The sequence below is a fragment of the Vicia villosa genome, linkage group LG7, assembly GCF_029867415.1.
Source record: "Vicia villosa cultivar HV-30 ecotype Madison, WI linkage group LG7, Vvil1.0, whole genome shotgun sequence".
In the NCBI taxonomy this organism is placed as follows: Eukaryota; Viridiplantae; Streptophyta; class Magnoliopsida; order Fabales; family Fabaceae; genus Vicia; species Vicia villosa.
Genome location: NC_081186.1, coordinates 73,860,501 through 73,869,682, shown reverse-complemented (window position 1 = coordinate 73,869,682; position 9,182 = coordinate 73,860,501). Strand labels below are relative to the sequence as shown.

General features: G+C 36.0%; 1 protein-coding gene across 1 annotated transcript; it reads left to right on the top strand.

The window, feature by feature from the left end:
• Positions 1-448: 448 nt before the first annotated feature.
• On the top strand, positions 449-3,036 carry LOC131620815 (biogenesis of lysosome-related organelles complex 1 subunit 1). The gene is made up of 3 exons (XM_058891986.1): positions 449-666; positions 757-962; positions 2,626-3,036. Exons 1-3 carry the CDS (start codon positions 555-557, stop codon positions 2,713-2,715), a joined length of 408 nt encoding a protein of 135 aa, XP_058747969.1. The 5' UTR covers positions 449-554; the 3' UTR covers positions 2,716-3,036.
• Positions 3,037-9,182: the final 6,146 nt, after the last annotated feature.

Sequence of the window (9,182 nt, the reverse complement as noted above, 5' to 3'; positions counted from 1 at the left end):
ATATTTTATTAAAATAATAAGGATATAAATGGAAGAAAAAGCCACGGGCTAAAAGCTACAAGCTCAAAAGCTACTTCAAATAGCTTTTGAAAGAAAAACTAAAAACTAATAAAAAAACTACAAACTAAAAACTAAAAAAGAGTTACCAAACAGAATTTTTTCATTAATGTGAGCTAAAAAACTAAAAACTAAAAACTCTTTTTAAAGTCTTACCAACCAAACTCTCAACCTACTGTTTCATAACTTCATTTGAGTTTTTTTTTAATCGTTCAACGATCTATATGATTAGAATTGATTGGCCAAACATGCCTACAATATATTTAGAACTTATTTATAATATTGGATTGTCAAAACATCCATTTTGATTATTAAAACATTAACAATTGATATTTTTCTATATTAACTTTATTTTTTAATTAAAATTCCTTAAGACCTCAATTCATCATAACTTTTTTTTTTCTTCTTTAAAAAATCCCTTAAAATTTCAATTCAAGCAAAAGTGCAAAACCATATCTATACTCTAAATTACATCGTTCACTTGAAAGCCGGTGTGAATGGAAGAACGCGATGTTAAAATGCACGCAAATTCAAAGGGATTGGAAGCTTCATTACACAATTTGATTCAACTTCACCATCACAAATCTCTCATACTTGCAAATCAATCCGGTTTTTTTTCCCTTTTCCTCTTTCAAAATTCGATTTTTATATCAAAAGTGTTCGTTTTTTCATTTGGGTATTGTGATTTGTTGGAAGCAGAGAAATCGAAGAAAGACGCGATTAGGAAAGCGGAACGCGTTTCGGATCTATTGGTGGAAGCTGTGAATGGTGGTGTTCAAGATTCTTTCATTTACCAAAAGAGAATTGAGCTTGAAATTCGTGCTCTTGCTGGTACCATTACTAGGTTTACCAAACAAACGGATCAGTGGCTTAATGCTACTCATTCCCTCAACACAGCTATCAAGGTACTTGCTTTTTTTCTTTACATTTTTGGGTATTTCATTTATGCCTCAATCATGGGATTCTCTGTAATTTTGCATCGTAGTTTTGTGTGGAAACTAGAGTTATGTGGTTTGTACAAGTAGAGAGAGAAGACATGTGAGTTATGTTAGTTAGGAAAGTTGATCAGATGAAGGGTAGTTAAACCGCTAGAGGTAGATGAATACTTAGAATAACTATTAGAGAAACTATTAAAAGAGATCTTGAGATTAATGAGTTGGGTAGAAGCGTGGTATTTGATGGAATATTATGACGTTGTTTGATACATGTAGTTGATCACCCGACCCCGCTTATTGGGATACGACTTGGTTGTTGTTTGTGGTATCCCATGCAATGCGGGATTATCAATATCAACACAATGTCTTACGCCCATAAGTGGATTTTTGAAGCATGGCCCTAGTGGTTTATAGTAGGTGGCTCAACGGATATTAGATGATTTCTTATACTATTTTAAATTTGGGTTGAGGTTAATTCGAACCTACAAAACTGATTTGAAATGTAAGGGATGTCTCGCATTTATAAACATGTTTGAGGTGATATCTCATCTGATGTTGGGCTCTCAACTGATTTCAATAATGTTCTAGAATAATTATTTTGTGGATAACTAAATGTGTAAGCCTAGTCAAAACAAGGTTTTTTTATTAGCCGTTGCAAATTGCAATAATTGTCACGGTCATGAACTTTGATATTGTAGAAGATCGCAGTCAATTATGGCTGATACAATATCAATTGTTGTCGCGGGGACTCCAAAAATCTTAATGTCAGAGCCGAAATCATGCTCACAAACCTTTTTTTTTTTAAAACCTGAACGGAAGTATGTTAGGTTTGAGATTGTGTATAGATATATTCTATAATGAGAGGTCCCTAGTTAGATCCTTTCTCCAAAAATAAATTCCTTGAGGAGAGGTTTACTGCTGTTGATTTGTTGGCCTTGAACATGATTGCCCCTGGAGGGAGAATACATGTGAATTTCATCGAGGATAGTTGTGTGGATCAAAAAGAAAATGTAACAAAAACAATTTTGATTATGATTGTTGTTGTGCCATTTTTGGGTTATTGTACTGAATTTGATTTGTAATTGATTATAATTGTTGTTTGTTGCAAGTTATGGTGCACATTTAAAACCGTGATTTACATGCCTGCTTTCTTGAATGGTCTGGGATTTCAATTGGGTCGATAAATAAACCTCAGCAAAGAGATTTTTTCTCTTCAAATATTCATTGTGATTTATTACCAAGGGGTTTAGTTCTATTCCCTGTACACATGTTCATGTTAATTTGCTTAAGGTTATTGAATTTTCAAGGATGATGCAGGAATGATAATAGAAATAGGCATCGATCTTGCGCCTCAGAAACCCAGATACATTGTTTATTACCAAGGATCCTTTATTGAGAGATTGGTTGTGCACAATCATACGAGCTAGAATAAAAATACAGAGAATATTAATTTGCAGCGTCTCTTTATTGAATTTTGTTTATATTATCATAGTATATTCTGTATGTGGTGTTTTTTCTCTGTAGTGCTCGGTTAATGGTCAAAGTCAAGTGTTCATTATGCAGACTGTGCTTAATTTGTTATTTGTTTTGTAAAAATGTGCATAACTTCAGTTAACATCATTTGAACTCATAGGAAATTGGAGACTTTGAGAATTGGATGAAGATCATGGAATATGATTTTAAAAGTATCAATGCAGCTATACAAAACATTCACCAAGAGTGATCTTGCAGGTTGCATCATGTTTTCATGCAAGTCATCATGTAATTCTAATCCCTTCCCATTTCATTTATCTATTCTAGATTCAGCTCCCAATATCATGTAAAATTTATTAGGTAACAACTTGTTTCTCAGCAAAATAGGTGCCTTAAAGAAGACACAACCTTGTTCCATATTCTGAATGTAAATTATGTTTTTTTATCAAGATTCTAGAACATTTAGTTAGAAAGAACTTTTCCTGACTCATTATAATGATTTTTCCAAGTTTGGTGTATTTGGGTGGATGAGAATTTCTGAATATTTAGCAGTAATCGAATTCTTATACAACTAAGGAACCCTAAAGAATTGCAACCATTAACTCTTGGTGTTGGACACAAACCATTAACTTTTGTTTAGCAGTATACTTTAGTGAGTCATCAATGAACAAAAATGCATAAGCCTTTTCGGGAAACTTCAGTGTTGTATGTTGCTGAATTGGCTTCAACTCACGGTTAGTGCAAGTTTGCACAAAACCACATGAGTTCAGCCAACGTTGCTCTGAAATGAGTAACCAGTTGCTCAGAAATGAGTAACCAATGTAGATGGAGGGTCGGAAATAGAGAATGCACATAGAGAAGTATATATGAACAAGAAAAAATTTGTCTTAGTTGCCTCCCATCAGTTTTTGTACTCACGATTTGCAAGGTTGACAATGATGGTCTTAGTCATTTGGCATCTATCAAGTGTTAACATAGTTAACAGGACACCAGGCAGGTTACATTGACACTGCGAATAATTCGAGAACATGAAAATGATTGAATATATGGGTGTTGGTGTGAGATACCGGATACAACTTTAGTGTGAAGTGTCGGAGCTACATAGTTTGACATCTAGGATTATTGCTTGGTTAGCTAAGTAGCATTGGCATTTTCCTTTACTGTCTTCCTCTGTATGACATCAAGTTACTCAAAGAATTTTTGGTTTGCATCATGCAAATTCTCTGATTGTCTCTCAAATTTCAACTACTTTTAGACTTCATATGTCCTGGAGTAGAGAGGTCTAAAAGTAGTTGAAATTTTCTCACATGTTCTCAAATATCCTCACATATTCTCAAATTCAATTCTGGGAGAGCATTTATTTAACTTTTCTCTTTCCATTGCTTTTTCTATGTATTCTTTTCCAGTCCCTAGTTAATACGCTTGTGTGCAAGTTTCACTCATCATTTCTACCTATTTTCTCTTCAAATTTTCACTTTTTTGTTAAGTTGCATAATCATGAGAAGTTAGTGAGTTGGAGTCTGTCTCTTGTACTTTTACTTTCTTATTATTCTAATCCCGATAAAATACTTCCTGTATTTGCCTCATCTGGTTTCTTCCACTTTATGTCTTATTTTCAGTTGTGTCCAAAATAATCTTTTGGACGAACCCAGATGGAAATCTTATGCTCCCTATAAGGTAAAACCTTTTGTTTGGACTAATGTGGTTTACAGGATTAACAAAAGTGACAGGTAACACAAGAATTCACCTGCAACTTACTTTGGGATTAACTATTTGGATGTCTGGAGATTAGCCTGTCTTGTGCTCTTGTATAAGTTTTTCTTAATTGGTTTTAGAGGATTTGGCTTTTTATACAAAGAAGCTAAGATTTTGTGGCATTGCTGTCTTTGCAGACCTTTGATGTTTAATAGGCTCCCTTTTGTTTGTTTTTTTTTTTTTGGCTTGTTTTTATTAGAATCTTGATGTGTCCTTTGATGGTCTTGGTCATTTGATGATTTAGTTGAATAAGCAACGGATAGATGAACTATTGTAATCTTAAGTAACAAAATGAATCAAAATTGTTATGATTCTAAACACAACATTAGATGCATAATCAAGAAAAATAAATATTTCAAACCTACATTCTACACCTCAACATTATTTTTCTTTTTTGATAGCATTGTTAGGTAAGACACGACTTGGAATATGAGGAATTACTTTAAGTAGATTTTCTTGAGTCCTTCAAACTATAAATGTTTTTGGTCGATTCTTTTTAGGTTCATGTAGATAAACCCTTTCATTTTGAACTATACTCCAATATGGCAGTTCCTTTGGGGCTGTCATTAGCATGACATTATCTTTAAAGAAATGCGAGTGCGATTGAAAAAGTAAATCTATTTTTTAGAAATGTGTATATTCAATAAATTAAAAATTGAAATACTTAATTTTTTTTAAAAATTATATTTTTATTTGAAATCTTTAAAGAGTGTTTTTGGACTGTGATTATATCTTATAAGCTGTTCTAAAAAAATGTTAGCATCAACTCCAACATTCAACCATGTTGGAGTTCCTCCTACCACATTGATTATATTTTATACAATAATTACACATTATTACCACCTTATAAGATATAATCACAGTCTCTTAGCGGCTCCTTGTTTTTCTTCTGTTTTTTACTGGAAATAGCAGAAGAAGGAGGAGGAATTTCCCCAACCAATTTTTTTTTTATTCCTGGAGTTCCTGCGCCTTTTCAAAGTAGATTCAAGAGAAGGAACAATGTCATTCTCATCCTCTATGACCTACAAAGAAAATGATTGAGTAGGTTTACCAGACGACCGATTTGAGAGAAAAGAGGGACAACTTAAAAGGCACAAATGAGAAGAAAAGAACCTTGACAGCTGGCGCAGAGGTAGTAGCGTCATCGATGGCATTCCTGGCACGCTTTCTATGAGTAATTGCTGGAGAATGAGGAAGCGATGCAGAGGGTTAAGAGACGAGAAAGAAGGATAGGAAGAGTCGATTGTCCATCCTCATTAACAAGCGAAGACGTACCTTGTTGAAATTGTTGCTTCATGATCGCAAACGATGCCTCCAATCGATCCTAAAAATGCTGGAAAGAGCCATATTGCTCCCGATAGACGAAGGTCCACCAGCCATGGAACTCTTTCGATGTGTAGAACAAAGGGTTGAATCCCAGAGGATCCATGTGAGGAGCATCAGCCTCATAACGCTCCAAGAGGGTAGTACATTCTTCCTTAGAAAGATTGGCATGCCACACGACCATGGTGTTAGTAGGCTTGTAGAAACAACGAGGCACTGGTTGACACAAGCCGAACTGCCTCGCTACTAAATTGGGCTGATAACAAAGAAGTTTTACCTCTTTCTCAAGATGTAGCCTAAGGGCAATCAGCCTTGGAGTCAAGAAAGCTTGCCAAATGCTCTTCGACTCGGAAAGCAGTTAAGGGTTTGCGGGAGGAAAGGCCCTAGTAAACCATTCTGGCCCACATCGCCTGTAAGCAAACGGTGCTAGGTCAGGAGAAAATGGATTGCACCTAGAAAGAGTAACAGGTATTTTCTCAGGGCAACATCCATTGAGATATTCTGATCTTTATGTTTCATAGCAGCAAGTCGACGACCTTCAGTGGTGCGGCTGTCGAAAGCAATTTTTGTGCCACAGGGAGCTCAAGTTGCAAGTTGTGGTTGAAAGTATCATTCAATCATAATTGGAGCAACCAAAAGGGGCCAGCAAGAAGGAAGTTAGCATTAGGCTTGTTGGGGTTAGGAGTCATTGAGTGAACCCCTTTACTCAGAAACTCATATATTGAGCCTAGGATTAGCTCACTTAAGCAAATGTTGTGCCCTTGATGAAGCTGGTGGGCCAGGGAGATGAAACTTTTAGCCACCTTCAAGGAGCGACAGCAGAACACGTATTTTGAGAGCCATAGGGCCAAGAAAGCAATGTGTTCTTTGTCGGAAACCGAATCCTCCAGCTTGTTATGAAAACGCTTAATATACTTGCCAAAGCCAGCAATATCTTTGTCAAATTAAATAACGTCCTCATCAGCAACACTAGGCATGAAGGAGTCACCGGTAGGGCGCAGACTGGTAATGGCGGCAATATCAAACAAAGTGGGGGTGAGCATGCCACAAGGAAAGTGGAAGCTGTTGGTCGATCCTTCCCAAAAGTACATGGAAGAGACTAGAAAGTTAGGACAATAAGAAAGGCCGATAGATGAGAGTTGGAGCAAGTTGAAGAGACCTTCACTTACTCAATCTTAGTAAACCAAGAAAGGTAATCTTGGCTGGCAGCGGGAATAGAACGAAAAATTTTGTTAGTTTTATAAGAAGGGCTCAGATCAATAACATTCTTCTTGAAAATGGGAGCCCTAGTTTTTGGATGAACGGGAAAAAATTTCTCCATTTTTCTAACCTCTCTTTCTTCATCTGGGACAGGTCCTAAAAAGGCGTAAGCCTCTTTCTTGAGGGTAAAGGGAAGGAGAACCTGTGAACGGGAAGCACCCATCTTGCCATTGCGAGCCAATGAAGGTTTCAATACAAATGGTTGTGGACCTAAACCTTGGATCAATGTTGTATCGGATGCCAAGGAAACATCGTCAGGGTTTAAGAGGATGTCAGCACCTTATTGATAAGAGGCCATTGAAAGTTGGGATTGTTGGAACGAAATTAAGAACTTCGAACGAACAAAGAGTCGTTTTTGGGGAAGGTTAAAGGAATACGAGAATACTGAAAAATGCAAAGGGATCGTGAAAAAGAAAACTGGAGGAGTGAAGTGGGTATTTATACCATCAAAAGCCCAAACATTTGAAAGGGAATAAAGAAAGTTATGGTTCATGGGCAAGCACGTGTCAGGTGAATTGCAAACGTTTGAGGAAGTTGGTAAAGACTAGGACCCACGATGATCCTCAAGAGTTGAAGCTAGAAAGTAAGGAAGTGGTCGCGTGCGCTATGAATCTAATGAAAGGGAAGTAATAATTAAAATGACGTCAGTAGGCACTAGGGGCGACAATTGAAAATGTCTGTTTCTTCTTCCAGTCAAAAGGGACATTTTGGGGGGCAATTTGTTGGTTGAGATTTTCGACCTAAGCAAAAATCCAGCCAAAAGAAAGGAAAAGCGTTATGGGAGAAAGATCCTCAAGTCGAACCACAGTTGGTCGACTAAGAACCAAAAGGCAACATAGCTTATTAGGCCCATAAGTACTTAAAAGTCAAAGAGATGAGCAAAAGGCCCAAAGAATTCAAATAGAACATATTCCACGCAGACAAAAGTTTTGGAGGGAAATAACACTTGGATAAAGAACGTGGAAGCGTGGGGTAGAAGTTGAGGAGAAGAACGTGGGGTTCTTGAGGAGGTCGACAACCTCCCCAAAGTAGTTATTTTTATGCATTATAAATAAAGAACTTTGTACATAGTTTTAGATGTTCACAATTTTATAAATGCTCGCACGCTGTTACACTCAGAGTATCCAAGCGAACGAGCGAAATGAGCCAAGCAAGGGCTATGTATGTTTGAACCATCTACTTTTCTGCAAAAAACTTTAAATGTTATGTCATTTATCTTTTACTTTTGTCGTTTTCCTTTGTTTTATTTTTGGTTTGATTTTCACCAAGTCCGTTTACAAAAAATATCATTCTAAATGTGTTAGACGCCGTGTCGAACACCCTTGTTTTCGTAGTTAAGATAGAAGAACTTCTCACAAAAACTCTTGCAAACGAGAGCATTGTTCTGAGATTCTCTGGTCGATCTCGCAAGTAACCTTTAAAAAGAGACTAGCGAAGTTTACCAAAATACGAGGTGACCAATACAACATGTACATTGTATGTATTGGATGCACTTTTATAGAGTTTGGTAATTAAAGTAGTGAAATAATACATTATACAATAAAACAAAACAAAAATGATCAATCCACTAATGACTTTTCATTTTCTAATACATTAATATATTTTTTAATAAAAAACATGTTGAATTATAGATATAATTATATATTAAATAATATATAAAATATAAAATTTAAATAATATGTTCGGGGTCGGGGAATCCGCGTGGCGGATGATACTTTTTCAATCCCCACCTCAAAGTGTCATCAGGAGAACTTTTCCGTTCATTCCCGTCCTCATGGAGGAAAAAATCCCCAACTTCAGAGCTCCGAACAGATAATCTCCACGGAAATTCTCATTATCAGATACAAATTGACATCCCTGGTTTTTACTCTCTTAACTATTTTGCACTTATAGAAGATTCAAATATAAACTAAAATATAAGCTATAAACATAACTTAATTCTATTACCAATATATTGATGAAACATCTTAACCTTAAGATATAAAAACTTCAAAAAAAAAAATTGTTATAAGAGAAGCTACATAATTCTTGAGACTGCTAGTTTCAATCGCATGTTAGAATGAGAAAACCATACAGTGATACCTCAAGGAGCCCTTTGGCAAAGTGTCACAATCCAAAAACCAAACGGATATACACCTGATAGAGCGGTTTAGTAAAATAGTATGGATCTAAAACCAATGTGTTCCAAGTTTTACAGACACATTTACAAACTAAAATAGACTTGATGGGAGGTCGTTGCAAAATGTTGGAGGTAATTGTTAATGGAAGATCCGCAAAAGAAGGGCCAAGTTCTTGACTTTCTTCCCCATCAGCGTTTTCTTTAGCTCTTAGCTAAAGGAATGGAGTCCTCTTTCCTTTTCATAGCCACACTTCAAGCTA

Bases quoted from the DNA above. Each gene is read 5' to 3' on its own strand.
- LOC131620815 (XM_058891986.1), top strand. From the start codon at position 555: ATGGAAGAACGCGATGTTAAAATGCACGCAAATTCAAAGGGATTGGAA. The intron at 667-756 runs GTTTTTTTTCCC...TGTTGGAAGCAG, and splicing joins CATACTTGCAAATCAATCCG to AGAAATCGAAGAAAGACGCG. The intron at 963-2,625 runs GTACTTGCTTTT...TTGAACTCATAG, and splicing joins CCCTCAACACAGCTATCAAG to GAAATTGGAGACTTTGAGAA.